A 17,400-nucleotide genomic window follows, 5' to 3' on the forward strand; every position below is an offset into this window, starting at 1 on the left:
GAGAGAGAGGTGGGGAAGAGGGAGAGAGGTGGGGAGAGAGGGAGAGGAGAGAGAGAGAGGGGAGGGAGAGAGAGAGAGAGGGGGAAGAAGAGAGAGAGGGGAGGGAGGGGAAGAGAGAGGGGGAGAGAGAGGAGAGAGGGAGAGAGAGCGAGAGGGAGAGAGACAGAGGGAGGGAGAGAGAGAGAGAGAGAGAGAGAGAGAGAGGAGAGGGAGGGAGAGAGAGAGAGAGAGAGAGAAGGAGGGAGAGAGGTTTTTTACATGTGATATTACCAAACTGACCCTAAACGTGAACAAAATGACTGGATCTCTAAATCCTGGAGGCGCCACTGGGACATCGGCACGAGATCGGGACAGGTGCTCTATTTGATCACGTGCCGAAGACTCTCTAATTGACCTCTAATTGACTTGTTCCTGTGGTAGTCGCGGAGTTATTAGTGTGACATCAATAAAGTTTAAATCCTTGACTGTTGCTGCACACAAACACAACACACACTCTCTCCTCACGGTGCGTCCTCTGTCCACACCGCGGCGTTACAGCTTCAGCCGCCGTCACTGCGCAGACTTCTCATCACCCTGAGCTGGATATCCGGTTTGCTTTACCCAAACACACGAAGACGACCGAGGGCCAAATATTTGACACTATTCGGCAGATTAGAGAGACGCGGGAGTTTTCACACGATTCCAGCCGCGTCTGTTTGTCTCCCGAATACCCGCGTTTCCCAGTCGAAAAGGTAAAACACGTTCCATTGCCGCGTTCCAGTAGCATGTGGCTAACCCGAGCTAGCTAACTGCGATGCCGAGCTGCCGCGGCACGTTCGGTTCTAGAATGTAGTACACGTTCGATCGAAGGAAAACTCTTGAATATGCAAGCAGTATTTAAATAGTGATGAATTATCCGCGAGATAATATACATTTGGAGAAGTATTCGTGATTTGTAGCGTTGTGTTTTTTGCACATTTTGTCGATACCTAGATAATATTCAGCAATAATAGTGATTAGTATTGTACAAAATGTGAATGGAGCAGACAATTAAAGGCAGAAATATCACTTTGTACACTTGTTTGGGAAGATTTGTCATTGCTGTCATTTTTGTATTTTATTAACGCGATATTCAACATATTCTATAAATAATACGTAAGATAATGAACATTCTTAGCTACAACTCCAATCCACCTCGAATATCAAATATACTTGTGATTGGCACACCCTGTATGACAGACACGAGTTACTTTTACAAGCCTGGTGCACTCACAAATAAAACCATAAACTGATGTTGTGTAAAGTATTATCCCTATCTTTAAAATAAACCCTCGAATGTAAACTGCGATTTTATTTATGTATTTTAACATGCATTTTCTCTGTTTTGTACCCCAGGGCGAGTGTTCCCATCCGAGTTGTTGCTTGAGACGAATTATTATTAAATTATGTATTCAAATCAGTCTAATTATGGGCAGAGGCGTCCATTGGGCAGTGGAGAGTCGAGGCCTTGGGATGAAGAAGCCAAGAGAGAAGAATGGACAGAACCTCTTAGAAATTCTGTACGAGCTCCTTATAATAACTATAATGATAATGACTATAATAAATACAATAAAGATGGAAATAACAGATACGAGGATGGAAATAACAGAGCAGAGAGCGTGAGCAGCAGAGGTCACAACAGAAAATTTATGAGAGGAAATATTTCACACGATGGCTGGAGGAGAAAGCGTACAACGTCAACCGAAAAAACTGTCTTTGAGAAAAAACGAAGGACGTTCGGCAATGAGGACCAGCACAGATACCAGCCTGAATCTGGAGACTCATACAGGCAGTCACCAGAGCCCTACTCCCATGCTCAAAGAAATGAGGATTTTAAACATACAGTATCAGTAGATGAGGGTTATAGCCATAAGAGAGCACCAGAGGAGTCCGGCAGGTACAACCAGAGACCAGACGACTCTCACTTCAGTCAGTATAAAGAAGAATCGCACTACGGACCACCAGCATCTGAGTACTGGGACAGAGAGGGGCCAGAGAGGAACTGGTCAAAGGACGGGACACACTCACAGGGCGTCGTTGAAAAGGTTAGCAACGTTTAACAAATTCAAAGTTCTTATTTACTATAAAACCTATTCAAGCTTACACATAAAAAATACATACAACCTCCGAATAAACAAATGGTAATAACAATAATACAACAAGATAAATTGTGGATTAATGTATGTACCGGTAAAAGTGTAAGAATTGCTGCTTTGGTTTAATTGGTTCATAAACGCATCTAACCCTGTGCAATCGTCGGGTCTGGGTGACCCACAGGTCTCTGTAGTAGAACCCCTCCTCCCTCCACAACATGGAAAATGTGTTTATTTGATGTTTGTTTTTGTGGGTAGCACAAGGGCTAAAGCACCATCATTCAAAGCAGGCCAGGGTCCAGCCCTCTAAATTTGGGAGGGTGATTTTTACGAACATTCACATTTATTCTCCTTATTCCAGAAGCCGGTCTGGGCGCCGCCATTCCACCTAATCCTCCTTCCAGTTGTTTTATTTAACACAGGGCTGCAGACCAGAGAAAATAAGTTCTACACAGACTAACTGTCAGGGAATTGATGCATTATTGAGTTGTTGGTCACGTTAACATTGGATGTTTTACACAAATCAATCTACTTTATAGCATATTTAGTGGCGAGACTTTAACCTCATTCTACATTTAAACAAATGGAGTTTTTGTTGGATCAGAAGTGAAATTAAAACAGCAGTGCCTCATGGGGAAATGAGGGGGAAATGGGCGGGGCAGAATAAGGTCAATACAGATACTATGGTGGCACAAACGATCCATAATTGTATTTATTAGAGTTTATATACAGTAGGTCATTTATTGAACAAATGCACTGGTTATAGAACAAATCTAGTTACTTCATGACAATAACTCAAACTCAAGATGGGATTTGTTTTGCCAATTTTGTGTTCAGCTTCTTTGCATTATAACCAAGTATTTTTTTTTGCATTTAAACAGACTTATTCTCCACCAAGACCGTTAAGTGGCAGCTTTTCCAGGGACCATGAAGACCATAATCATAGCAGGACAATGTTTCCTTTGAACGGCTCAACTCGACAGGTATGATTTAATGCAGAGTATCTTTGATTAACGACTCGTTTAGATGTGTTTTATATTTTGTATGAATGTCTTATAATTAATTTGCTTTTTGTCTTCTAGACTGAACCTAGTAGACAACGTTTGAGTCCTCCTCCTATTCCTCCACCACCTCCTCTCGCGACTAGGGGAAAGAAAATGTCTAAAGGTTTTCAGCGTTTCCTTAATGTCCTCAACATGGGTGTAAATGTCGACACTTTGACCAAGATTGTCAATCAGGGCTCTCCAGATGTGAAAGTCTGCCATTCCTCTCCCCCTCCACCATACGCCGACAGACCATGGGCCGTCAAACCGTCTCAAAGACCACACTACTGGCCCGATTCTGATCGAACTTCACCATCCAGGTCGTACAGCTCAAATGGAAAAACTATGTCTGAAGAAAGGTTTGTAGATAGTCGCCAGTTTGAGAGGAAATTTCCTGAAAATAGATCTGTATCCCCGGCAAGGCAAAGTTCAAATTTTGAAGATGACAACAAACGTAGACAAATGCATAATGTTTTACAAGCCATTGGGATCAATCTCGAGTTTGAGGAAGTGGGTCAAATGTCAAGCCGAATAGAGGAGCGTTTGTATGGAAAGAAACAAATTGAGCACGTTTCGATTCGGAAAGAAGAGCATGAGAGGGAAGGGAGAAGGAGCGAATATGTGTCCAAACGTCGCACTAGGTCGTTAAGTGAGTCCAGTTCAGGTTCACTTAAAAACTACAGGAACACTCCCTCGTACAAGTCTCAAAAAGAAGAAACGGACCTCTCTTACTACACAGACTCGAAGCCCCCCGTTCAAATGGTCTCTCCAACTGCGTATGCCAGACCAAACCCTGAACTACATCCGGTCATCCCTACTCATGGCTCCCTTCTAGGCTTCCCACATTTACCCCATCATTTGCCGCCCGTGTTTGTACCTCCAGTTCCCCAGTATCACCCAACGTACCCTCAAACAGCTCCTCCTTTCCCCCCCATGAATATTTTCCCACCAGTGGTACCTCAAAATGCACCAGCCCCTCCGCCTGGCACGAGGGTCCCTCATCCTTTCCTCCCCAATGTTTTCATTCCAGCTAAGCACCCACCCGTAGAGGTAAATGTACAGAAACAAAACAACAAAAATTTGAGACCCCGCTGTTTGCAAGTGATTTCAACCAAAATGAATGAAACCAAAATGTAAATGTAAAATACTAGAGACTAAACAAACAATAAAAAACCTGAATTACTGTTTCAGTTCTGTTGAGCCACATTATTTACAGAACTTCCGAGAACAAAACTCCAATTTGATTGGAATTAGTAACATTGGATCTTTTGGAAAGCTAAAGAGTCACATAATTGTCAGCACAACATTGTTACTATCAATTATTCAACCACTCTGTGATGCTCAAGTTTTTATAGGTAATTTTCTTTGCATGTAAAGTGTTTTTTTGAACACTGCTAATATTATTAGTCGATTATGGGCTTATTTTTTTTACAGATTAAGGAGCATTGCCCTCCTGAAAATACACGTGGCGTGTGTCCGGTTGATCCATGTATACAAAAATATATTTTGTAAATATTTGAATTGACTAACAATAAAAAAAAAAAAGATTTACAGTTGTGTTTCCTTATTATAATTAAGTATATTAGAAAATTCTCCCCCACCCCCAAAGACAAATTTCCCAATGGAGATGTTTTTTTTCTCCTTAATTTTGCTTCTTGATACAAAAATACAAGTTTATTTTTGCCAGCACAGTCTATTTGAGGGTTTGAACTTTTATAGTTTGAGGACTTTTACCCATTCAAGAGAAACGTTTTGATAATTGCTATGAAAACAATTCTAGATAAGTCTGTGTGAAACTAACATTGAGGCTCTGTGTTTTTAGTCCCATAAAATATAGAAGGCTTAACGTGAGCGTTAATATTTCTCTGTGACTTTAGAATTCACGTTGGTTCTCTGATCCACCAGGCGGCGCTGTTTCCTTTAGCTTGTGTCTTCAGCTTAAGACGCGAAGCTACTGCTAAAATTTACAAATTTTATAACGCAATGTTTTGACGTTATAATATTTGTGTACCTTTCCAGTAAATAATCGCTATGGTCTAAGGACACATTATCCTTGTTATGTTACAGGAAATGGATAAGTTTGACGAACCACCTAATAACAATCTGCAAAGCTGTCTGTTGTCATGCCAACGTTGCAAAATAATCGCCTTAGCTTCAACTCCCCCCCAGAGAATTGACTTGAATGGATTTAAACGCACTGTACACAATGTAAACAATGAATCATTTTAGTGGATACCACCTCATTCCTCGTGCTGTTAACATTGTTGAAGAACAGTCCAAAGATGAGTGGGATAGTTACCCCAATACTTACAAGTACCCCAGCCCTAGTAACAGAAGTGGGTCAAACACTGGTACAGACCTGGCAGCTCCTCTCAAAACTGGCTCAGTGAAGAACAAACTCCTTCAGACTGGGGCCCCAGTGGGGCTCCATGCAAGATCTCACCTCGTGGAGTATTAATGATGATGATGAAAGGTGAGGAATCTATGAAGGTCATTTTGTGTTTTCAATACCAAACCTTTTATTTTACATTCAATTTATGTCATTGAATTGAATTTTAACATTTAGCATTTAAAGAAAAATAAATAAATATATATTTATATATATATATATATATATATATATATATATATATATATATATATATATATATATTTAAATCCAATCAAGTATATATATTAATTGAATATGAATATGCCAAGATCTGTGTAAAAAAAAAATACATTAAAAAATACAATGTTTTAAAAATCAGTGGGAAATAATACAACTTTGTTAAAATACTGTTGCTGTTTTATTAAATTCAGTGCAAAATTCACTGTAAAAATGTCCTGTGTCTCAAATTCTATCAGCCAAATTTTGAACTAAACATTCATAAATATATTTATATAAATAAAAAAAATATAAACCATATACTCAAAACGTTTTCAAAGTATTATTTTCTAATTGAGAAGGCAAAGCAGATCTTATATATTCAAACTTCAGTTGCTCCTTAATGTGTAGACAAAAGTTAGTATATCTGTCTTGCTGCATCTGGAGTTTTAATGCCAGTAAAAATGCCAAAATGGAATCATTTTAGTTATTTATTGAAATTCAACATGCTATTTCTCCATATCTGCAGCAGGGATTTGGTTTGTGGAACTTTTTTCATGTTACCTAAAGTATTTGCCTTTAAGAAAACACTAAATATATTGAAAACATTACAATGAAATGCATTGTGGGGAATGCCTGATGTCTGCATCGCTCCACACTTCAAGTGCGGTAGCCAGAGGAGAGCAAAGGCCTATTAACCCACACAGGCGATAATGGGCCTGGGGAAACGTCTAGTTCAAGCCCTAGAAGAAAGTATCAGTGGAATGTTGAAGCGGTTTGTTTGTTAGGAATAATACAAAATTTCTTGACAAATTGGGAATGAATTAATTCACTTCAGTTGATTACAGACAAATTGTATGCCTGTTTTCTTTTTTTCCTTTGGTACATCAGAATTGTGATATGATTGAACTTTGTCTTGTAAATTTGGACCATGAAGTGTCAATCCTTAGGAGTGCCTTGGTTTTGTGTTCTTTTTACATCGTTGGCTGACGACAATCTATTTAGTGTTTCTTGGTTTAAATTTCCCCTGTATATCTTATAAACGCAGTACTGTGTGACAAAATTAGACCGCTACATGCTGTCTGCATCTAACGCAACACATCAACACGTATATTTTACTGAGTAAAATATACGTGTTGATGTGTTGCCGCGAAAACTCATGCTGTAAATATCAAACTACGTGCCAAAGGACTTGTGAGAGTTTGTGAAGCAAATTTAAATAAGATAAGATATGCCTTTATTTGTCCACACAATGGGGAAATTTTGGTGGGAACAGATAACTTATAGGAAGTTTTAAAAAACACTCTTAATAGAAAAAACTCTTATAAACAAAACTCCTAACCTCTCATATTCTTAATAAGGAATAGAGGGAAAAAATAAAAATATAAAATAAAATAAAAATAAAAACCTTCCAGGCAATGTGTAACATCTCCATGGAGACATGCAAGTGACAGACCAATAAAGGTTCATGGTGCATTTTAATAGTACTTAAACCACAACTGCAACTTTTAATTTACAAAACGCTGAGTCAGGCATAAAAGACTTTTATTGTCATCAAAAACAACAAAACTATTAAATAAATTACTCAAGTAGTAGTACAGTAAGTAAGGTTTCTTTTGTCCTTTTTAAATAGTTCATTCACAATTCGTCCCTCTCTTCCCCGGGACAGTAGCACGCTGCTCTCTGGCTGTTCATGTAGGGTCTGCAGCCCAGAGTCCACACCGTGTTGAACAAAGTGTCAGCTACGGTCTCACATGCTGTGGAGGAGAAGAAAATGGTCAACAATGAGGTAACATCCAACTTCATCCACCACGTTTTTATTATTTTTTTAGATATTTTATTGGCGCTGTTTTTTAAGATGTATACAAACAGAACACTAAAGAACACAAAACACGATGCAGAGAGAGGGCAAATGAAATATCCAAAGAATCTACGGAACAACAACAAAAGTCCCATCCGGTCCAAAGTTTGTAAAAGTTATAAACATTCAAAATAAGTCAGAATGTCATCTTTTCCATTTGTCTAATGTGCATTACTTTGTCCAGTCTTTGATCGTTGGTTTGTGTCATCAAATTATTCTCCACAGGTATCCATTGATTGTGTCTATGGCTGGAGTTTTGAGGCCCAGATACATAGTTCTAAAGTTCAGGAGGATGCCAATGCAATGTTGTCTTTTGTATTTGTTAAAAAATTAAGTTTTTTTTACTAATTCAAAAGATTTGTAGCTGAGGGTTTGCCATCTGCTTGTCTCCATAGAGATGTTGCTTAGTATAGTAGGGCTGTATGGCATTGAACTTTCTCCGTGGAGAATATAATGAGCAAGTTCACAGACCATGTTTGTTTGGTCATAGTCATAGATGGAGTCCAGTAATTCTGAGCAATAGGACAGTTCCAAAACACGTCCTGGTGGTTTGCTTCATGGCTGCCACAGCTTCTCCAACAGGTGGAATTCCCTTGAGAATAATGGGCACTTTCACATGGTAAAACACACAATTTTCCAACGTTTAAGTTTTTTTCTCTGAGTTGTACATTTACTTTTACCACATCTGTTAAAAAAAAATTAACTTATTTTTTCCATTTATTTTTTATATGGTTGATTATTTAAGCATTTATAAAATGTAGATATTATTCCCCTTGAAAATTCTGATTAATAAGTTTGAATAATTATTTTTGGTCAAAGGGCTACAAGGGTTGTTGCCTTTAATTTCTTGTTTCTAATAACTTCTTATTTGTAAATACCAACATGTATTTTGTCATCCGGACTTTAAATCTCAAATCTGCGCTGATAGTTGCAAAACTTTGGTCATAAACCAGTTTTAAGATTTTGAAGCTCCCAACCGTTTGTCATTCTCAGTAAAGCCTGTCCAGGAACCCCTGGCACAAAATCTCTCTCAATATTTCTCAACTGAGCTTCATGTTCTGGATCACACCAGTACAGCAACTTTGAGCTGAAATAAATACTAAAAATCATAAATCATTTTTCAGACAAGGTAAACCCTTTTATTCCTTTGATAGCAGGCTTTTGCAGATCTGGACAGATTATATACATTTTTCTAATCCTTTGACGTGAAATTAAGCATGGGATTAGTGTAAATCTTTCAAGACAACACAGAGACCGAGACACACAGACAAACATAACTGCCAACATTCGGCTTTTGGAATCCCACTTTCAACTTCATTTTTTTGTAATGTATTGATTTTTGTATTCTTTATCACAGCATATCTTTATTCTTCACACTGCTTCTTTGAACACCAACCTTCAACTTTGGACACAAATCCCAGGCTCTTCTTGAGGTCGGAGCAGATGCTGTGGAGGCACCAGCGAAACTTTGAGTCGCAGCGATACTTATTTGAGCCGCAGGTGTCGTAGCACATGTCCAACTGGTTACAGCATTTAGTCATAGCTGGGATCCCGACATCCATCTGAAAAACACATGCAACCAAAGAGAAGTGACTCCCAGCTGATGTCATTTCAATGTTCAATATTACATGGTCTTATACTGGTTCTGATGTCAAGATCCTTCTAAATCTATTCAGGAAAGGTCTAACTTATTAAAATGTTCAGATTGGTTAGTATTTCGGTATAAATTTACATATACACATTTGGTTAATAGCCTTAAAAAACACAAAGGAAGACTTCATAATAAACAAAGAGTGTAATAAACATTATTCAGGCTTAACAACTTAATTAATAACTCCTACTAAGCCTGATTCATTCATAAATGCATACCCCATCTGGGATGGGAAGACCAAAAAAATAAGAGGCGCATCCATCAGGCTCAGGCATTTGAAAGTCAGGGCGGGGGATCGGATCTTTACCTAAAAACACAAGATCAAATGAGTACAATTACTGCCATTGTTGTCATTTTTATTAAAAGTATTGACCTCTCCTTAGCTATACTGATTGAAATGCATCATAATATGTCCTTATACTGACTATCTTTGCCTTAACTATTAAATGAAGAGAAGAGACATGTTTTAAGAGCACTTATTTAGGTGTTGCATTGACGCAAAACAAGTTTGATATCTCTTTTATCAGTTTGAGGGCACAGTCCAGGCCCAGGCCCTCTCTCCCACATGATAACATTAGTTCAAATGAGTGGAGAAATGTCCCATATCAGTCCAATCCAAAGGTTTTTAGATAATGCACAAGTGTCATCTACAGGAATTGATCATGAATCTCCTTAAAGCTGACCTGATGATACAATTGTTCTATTCTCACTGTTGAGATTAGGTGTTGTTGAAAAACACGAGTAGTTTAGAAGCGATGGTGGTGGTGGCATTATTCTGTCATGTTGATTTCTTCCTTCATGGACAGATAAAGTTAATGATTGGATCTGCATTGTGCAGTAATGATAGTTTGTCAAATGTTTATGTTAGATTCCCTTCTTGAAATGATACTCTTTGTCAAAATGATCTGTGATAAAGAGGGTTGTGGACAGTTGACGTTTACTTAAACATGAGCAATATTTCACTTCTAAAAGTGACTTTCTGTTGCGTTCGATTAGACTTGTATCAAAATAGTGATTGTATCCAAATTGCTGTTTTGGAGACATGTGAAATTAGAACAGCTAGTGCATCGTCTATATAACATTTCTATGAACCCTTCTTGACACTTTCTTATAGTATTATAAGTGTAACTCCCCTGTAATGTTCAGTGACTGAAATGGGAAGGTCCCCAAAATAATCCTCACCAAATCGACAGCGGTACTGACAAACCCCATCTTTTCCACCCATGAACTCCAGCATCGAGTCGAAGTATCCGCCGACCGCTTCAAAGCCTCCTCTGACGGAATGCATGCCCCACTCCTCTTCCTCGCCTTCAGCCCCTCCAGCTCCAGCCTGTCCTGGCGCCTGCTCCGTGGCCTGGTCCTCAGCCTCCTGTGCCAGTGCGAAGGGGGCGCAGAGGAGGCCCAAAACCAGTAGGAAGGAAGTCCACCTCACCATCCTGCAGCAGCTCAGAAAGAAACACAGCAGTAGGGGAAGGGGATGAAAACACAAATGAGAAAGAAGGCAATGCGGAAAGTGACCCGGACTTTGAGCCAGACACAGGGCGGCGGGCTAATATGTGGAGGGCCGAAGTCCAGATTCTGTCACTGCAACACGCTGCTACTGAGATCATCAGCAGCCCTCATTAATGACTGTGTTAACGGGCACACAATGCAATTAAGGCATTGTTGGTCTTTTAAGACACGTAAAAGAACAAACAGAAAATTGCCAATATTGCCAATTGTTTTAATATCAAATAGACCTTTACATTTCATATTTTATATAATTTTGAATTATGTCAGATCTGTTGTTGTTGTTGTTGTTGTTGTGTTTAATGGTGGCTGGCAGCTAACTGCAAACGTGCATTTACCGCCATCTACTTTAATGTTTAAACTTTATTCTCTAAACCGTATTCTTTAGACGCCCAAAATCACAACGGTTGCCTCTGAGGGCAACAGTAAAAACGAATCAACAATGTCTGTGGTGGCGAGGGATGATGTCCCAGAGTCCTCTGTCCTTAGACCCTCCTTCTCGGCCAGGAAAAACTACAAAAAACCTCCTTGGGAAAAAGTAGAAACCTGGAGGAGTTCCAGAGTGAAGGAGAGATCTGACTCTCACAGACGGACACGAGGGAGACTGGAGCTGGACCCACTCTTCAGACAGATGAGGGACCGTCTGAGTCGAGCTGGACCCACTCTTCAGACAGATGAGGGACCGTCTGAGTCGAGCTGGACCCACTCTTCAGACAGATGAGGGACCGTCTGAGTCGAGCTGGACCCACTCTTCAGACAGATGAGGGACCATCAGAGTCGAGCTGGACCCACTCTTCAGACAGATGAGGGACCGTCTGAGTCGAGCTGGACCCACTCTTCAGGCTGATGAGGGACCGTCTGAGTTGAGCTGGACCCACTCTTCAGACAGATGAGGGACCGTCTGAGTCGAGCTGGACCCACTCTTCAGGCAGATGAGGGACCGTCTGAGTCGAGCTGGACCCACTCTTCAGGCAGATGAAGGACCGTCTGAGTCGAGCTGGACCCACTCTTCAGGCAGATGAAGGACCGTCTGAGTCGAGCTGGACCCACTCTTCAGGCAGATGCGGGACCGTCGGAGTCGATCATTTCAGACATACATTTTTAGTCACATGATGTCTTATTTTGTGTTTCAGTGCTGTCCATACACTGCTACTATAGATGTGTATTTTCAGGCACATGATAAAGTTTGATTGATTGATTAAAGTGGAACATACTGACAGAGGACCGTTGATCATGACTCGCAGTTTGAAATAAATAATAGTTTGTTTGGTCAAGAGTTTGTTAACTTCAATCTCTTGTACTAGTATGATTTTTTTATCCGAGAATGGCTATTTATGGGCTTCAGATTATATTATGCAACATTGTGAGGACTTTTCCCTTTCAAAGAGTAGATTATTTAGTTTGAATTATCCCTATGGCAAGTAGCAGTAGCCTATATCCATACCATTCCAGGCAAAGCAATAATAGAACATTTACATAGTGTGGCATTTTTAAATGGAAATCTTTCAATCCTCAAAATGTTGCTTTTAACATAAAGGGAAGTGAAAAGTACAAATGTAAAAGTAAATGTTTTGGAATAGTAAAATTGTTTCAGTAAAATTTGTTTTAATCAGTATTGCGTTTCATTATTTAATAGCTATGAAAAAATTGCACAAAATACTTTTACAATTTTTTTTTACTCTGAAAGTACTTAAATAATTTTACTTACGTATATTTTTTTTTTTTTTAGAATTGTATTTTTACTTCACTGTGCAATTTTATGCTCCTATATCTTAGCTTTTACTTAATCAACTATTGTACTATCAATGTTATTACTTGATAGTAGTACTTGGACTATGTTAGTGTCGGTGTTTAGTGTATAACAGACCAGATCTTTATTTGATCAAAAGGGAAAAACAGGCAAAACAGTAGCACGTTGGTCGTCTTGCAGCTGAGATTCGACTTTCCACAAGATTTAACTGCGTTTTATATAGCTGTTGCTTGGGTCTGATAAAATGGCATGACGATGGCAGGACGTCAGCTTTAAGATTGTTTATAAGATAAGATAATCCTTTATTGTCCACAGAAATATAATATAAATGCATGACAATAATTTGATCAACATCCACATTAGGCAAATTGGCCTAATGTGGATTGGAGATATCATCTTGTTCCCACAGAAGTCCACGTCAATCATGAAAGCTTCTCTTCGTTGAATATGTCGGTGTAATCCCTCATTCGTCCAGGCGTGTTCCATAGTAGAAAAAGCTCTCTTCGTTGAAGTTAATCCGGGGTTTAGCGTTTGTTGCGTTGCTCTTTTGTGCCTCTAGATGTCGCCCTTTGTCTTCTCACGGCGGACTCTCCACGCCCATTCTGACTCGTTTGACAAAAGCGGAAGTGGACGCCATTGGTTTATTAAGGGTGACGGTCTAGGTATAACCGCATGTGTAATTAGGTTGACGCTGCGGCGCATTTAATCAACTTTATACTTAACTGCTACATTTTCCAGCCGTATTAACAAATACCTAGTGATGCACGATGGCTTTTTCTAATAGTTTTATTAAGCTATGTGATCTCAAAGGAGCTGTAGAGGAGCCCAGCCACAGGTAAACACGCCACCGTACATTTCACCTTTGACTAAATGAAACGAATGGAGGTCCAACGTTATAGTAACAATATGTTTAATGTTTAGAAATGAATTCAAGAGTGGACAAGAAAGCAGTTCAAAGATGATATCACAAACCATGCAGACTAGCCCCCAGAGGAACCAGGTCTGTAATAATTGATTCTGAAATGTGGTTTTACTCTAATGTTGTCATTTGTTTTGAACGTGTGTGCTGTGTATGTGTTACATGTTATACGTTTCTGTCCTGACCTGCCAGGGACTTCAGATGGAAAGTAGCCAATAAGCTAATTCTGGCATAATTATATTCACATTTTTGTCCTCTAAAAAATACTTTTTTAATGTTTTAATATTATGTGCAACTCTTGTTTCCACTCCATCTGTGGGCTATATTTTTGAAACATCTATTTTTTAGGCCTAGTATAAATGCATTCTGAATGTTGTAGTTTGGGGGAAAAGTCAATCAGCTGTGTCTCTTGTGTCTGTTGTCTCTCTTCAGGAGGCTCAAAGAAAGTGGCTCGAAGAACAAGAGCCTGAAGACCATCCCGATGGGCCGCCGCACAATTACTATGACGATGACCCAGAGTTGGCGAGGAAACGGAAAGAGCTCCAAGCGATACAGGAGCAGATCGTGTTAAAAAGAGCTTCCCTTTCCCTTAAAGCGGTTGATTCTAAGACTTTAAACCCAGGACTTTGCTTTGAAGAATCAAATGAAACGCTACAAGATAAGGTTAAACTTATTCTCATGCAACATAATGAGATGATGGGACGCGAGGTGTGTTTTCAGTCATTTTGAGTTCATGTTTCTTAGCTTTGTTCGCACTTTAAGTAACGTTGTTTTTTTTAGCTTCCTCCTCGGAGTCAAGTGGTTGTTGAAACCAGAAGCTCCATCAATATTCAACATGATCATCCTCTAAAGAACAGAGTTAAAGGGATTTTTCAACTGGGGTTTCCCACAGCGAAGACACAAAACTCTGAGGTTTGAAACAAACAAAATTAAAATGTACATCGTCATAATCCATGTTATTTGTTTCAATCTTATCGTGTTTCAATATTAAGAGGAAACTTGTGCAACAAAGTTTCCTCATATAAACTAAAAAAAGAAATGTAAAGTGTTTTACTCTCTCCTCCTTCTAATAGCCTAGTATTAAGTCCTTTTTGTGTTTTATATGTGATTGTTTTAATAGTAATGGAGAGTTTATTTGTAATAAAATGCACAATTTAACTATTTATTTTGTATTCTACAGCAGATCCAATTTTCCAGAGCTCCACTGTGTCCCAAAATTGACACCCCCCCTGTAGAGGAAGAAAAGGGCCACCAGGGTTTCATGCGCTTCCTAAATATTCTCAACCAAGGAGTGGATATCGAGAAGCTCAAGGAAATTGTTAATGACGACTCAGAAAGCATGTCGTACCCGCCACAACCGCCACAACCGCCACAACCACTACAACCACTACAACCGCCACAACCACTACAACCGCCACAACCACTACAACCGCCACAACCACTACAACCGCCACAACCACTACAACCACTACAACCACTACAACCGCCACAACCACTACAACCGCCACAACCACTACAACCGCCACAACCACTACAACCACTACAACTGCCACAACCACAGCACAACAGTCAAAGTAGAGGAGAAACATATGGCGAGACAAGCTCTTGTACCTCTCAGGGAAAACAAAATGTACCAAATCCAGACGAACAGCAAAAACACCTCCAGAACATTTTACAGTCTCTTGGTTTAAGTTTAGGCACAGACGAGATAAGCAAAATGTCAGATCGCACACAGGAGCGGCTGTATGGGAAAAGGCAGAAGGAGGCAGAAGGAGACAAAACTCTGAATGAAAAACCACAAATGGCGATGGAGCGTCTCCTGAAAGAGGGAGAGAAATACTCACCTGCGCATTACACGAGGATCTCCTCATCCAGCTCTTCTAGTTTGTCCTCAAGGCGATCACCGCCCAAGACGCAAAGCCTGTTGAGGCAGAGAAGTCATAGTTCTTCTGATAGACATAGGAGTTACAAGTCGTCGCATAGATATAGAAGTCCTCCCAGCTCCTCTCGTCGTCTTGGAAGGTCAAGATCTCCATACAGATGCCGAAATACAAACTCGCCCTACAGGAGGAGAGATTCACGTTCACCACATGAACGTGGAAACACAAACTCGCCCTACATGAGGAGAGATTCACATTCAATACACGTATGGAGTAGCCCCAACCCAGGAGACCTCGGGGATCCACTTCAGTTTCAACCTCCAACACAAGTATGCCCGTATCCACCGCTCCAATGTTTCAACCCGCATTTTCAACCACCCCAAATGTATCCTGATCCTTACGCACTGTGCGCCTACAACCAGCTCCCTGCACCTCCTCCTGAGTTCCACAACCAACAAATTGAACCAGACAATTCAAAAAGCAGTTTAGAAATTGATAACATGGCAGGCACCTCAAATAAACATAGAATTCCAGTTCTAGTTTATCTAGATCAAATGTCTGTCTCTGAGTCCTGGAGAAATACAAAAAGATTTAGAAAATATCAAAAGTATCTGGGAATGAAAGCCTTGAAAAAACAACAACGCAGGGAGTTTTTAGCTAAACAAGAACAGGATCGTGCTAAGATGTGCACGGCTGCAAAACCGGCCCACACAAGTGAAGTACCACCCATAACAGCAGGAAATAACTGTAAGAAGAAAAAGAAGAAAAAGAAACTTGTCTTTACAGAAAGAACTGAGGAGATGAAGGAGTTGCTCAATAACAGACCTGGGCCAGTGACTAGAGCTCTCGGGAAAAAAAATCCAGCAAAATTACTGGACTATAATGGAAAACTGGTGGATATACAGGATGTAGTAGTCCCTTTACGAGAGCTTTGGGATGATATTCCTTTCCCAGTAATTGCTTCAATGACAAGGACATATTCAGAAGTAGTGATCACTGAACCTAAAGTAGAGGAACCAATGCTCACAGAGGAGGAAATCAAAGTAGAGGAACCAATGCTCACAGAGGAGGAAATCAAAGTAGAGGAACCAATGCTCACAAAGGAGGAAATCAAAGTAGAGGAACCAATGCTCACAAAGGAGGAAATCAAAGTAGAGGAACCAGTGCTCACAGAGGAGGAAATCAAAGCAAATCTGAAGCTAAAGGTTTGTTTCGTGATTGTCTTAATTTATGACAGCATAGAAAACATTTTAGTTGAGACTGGTGGCACTGGGGAATCGTTTTCACTCGTTTGGTATTGAAATGTTGTCTTTTTTTAAATTAAAAGTGTGTGGAAAAGTTTAAATGTAGATTCAGTTTACAGTGGATATTTTAGATGCATTCAAATTTGAGAACAGACTGAAATATGAACTGAAGACAATACAAGATTATTAGGCATTTAAAAACATCCAGTGGGTTTTGATTATTATCATTAATTTCCCCATAGCTTTATTTTCATACTCATTTGTGTATTGTGTGTTTTTCCAGCTTGAAGCTTTTAACAGCAGAATGAAGAAAAAAGATGCACAGCCAGCACAGCTTTTGACGCCACACAGTGTAAAAGTAAGTACTTTGGTTCTCTTTATCAGCCTCAAGAAACATTTAAATGTGAAATTTCTAAGATTCTTTGTTTATTCTGTCTGTTTTAGGTGGAGGAAAATATTTGACCTTTAGAGAACACGTTTGTTTCTGTAGAAGTTGAAGCCTCCTATGTCTAGTGCTATAATGGACTGCCATCAGTTTTGAAGATGCTTCTAATTTATATCATTTGTTTTCTTGTTAAAAAAAGTAATTTGTTAAACCATGTATTTGTGTTGGTAATATCGACAGTCATTAAAACAAAATTATACATGCTAACTATTTAGATTTGGAACGTATACTTATTAATTTCAGCTACTGCTTTTTCCCAAAATAGTATGTTAAATATACTGGTGCCAGAAAATCCATGTTTAGTTTCCAATAGCTTTAGTTTGTGTAAATAGTTTTTTTTTTTCTGTCTTTGCTTCTTCTTGGCTGAGGCAACAGCAATTTACCCAACTCAAAACGGCCT

General features: G+C 39.5%; 3 protein-coding genes across 3 annotated transcripts; 2 read left to right on the plus strand and 1 right to left on the minus strand.

Annotated features, from left to right (window-relative positions):
- The first annotated feature begins 712 nt into the window (after positions 1-712).
- LOC140377735 (uncharacterized) lies at positions 713-4,711 on the plus strand. The gene is made up of 4 exons (XM_072463282.1): positions 713-731; positions 1,375-2,063; positions 2,993-3,094; positions 3,194-4,711. The coding sequence occupies exons 2-4, from the start codon at positions 1,425-1,427 to the stop codon at positions 4,289-4,291; spliced, it is 1,839 nt and encodes a 612-aa protein (XP_072319383.1). The 5' UTR covers positions 713-731; positions 1,375-1,424; the 3' UTR covers positions 4,292-4,711.
- Positions 4,712-7,269: 2,558 nt separating this feature from the next.
- LOC140377935 (group XIIB secretory phospholipase A2-like protein) lies at positions 7,270-10,767 on the minus strand. Its single transcript, XM_072463554.1, has 4 exons — positions 10,436-10,767; positions 9,472-9,560; positions 8,999-9,164; positions 7,270-7,498 (listed from the first exon to the last, which is right to left on the minus strand). Exons 1-4 carry the CDS (start codon positions 10,686-10,688, stop codon positions 7,380-7,382), a joined length of 627 nt encoding a protein of 208 aa, XP_072319655.1. The 5' UTR covers positions 10,689-10,767; the 3' UTR covers positions 7,270-7,379.
- Positions 10,768-14,689: 3,922 nt separating this feature from the next.
- Positions 14,690-17,153, plus strand: LOC140378191 (uncharacterized). The gene is made up of 4 exons (XM_072463915.1): positions 14,690-14,818; positions 14,999-16,516; positions 16,839-16,913; positions 17,000-17,153. The coding sequence occupies exons 1-4, from the start codon at positions 14,693-14,695 to the stop codon at positions 17,015-17,017; spliced, it is 1,737 nt and encodes a 578-aa protein (XP_072320016.1). The 5' UTR covers positions 14,690-14,692; the 3' UTR covers positions 17,018-17,153.
- Positions 17,154-17,400: the final 247 nt, after the last annotated feature.

The sequence above is a fragment of the Eucyclogobius newberryi genome, unplaced genomic scaffold (assembly GCF_026437365.1).
Source record: "Eucyclogobius newberryi isolate DKJ021-1_F unplaced genomic scaffold, fEucNew1.0.hap1 SCAF_4, whole genome shotgun sequence".
Taxonomy (NCBI): Eukaryota; Metazoa; Chordata; class Actinopteri; order Gobiiformes; family Gobiidae; genus Eucyclogobius; species Eucyclogobius newberryi.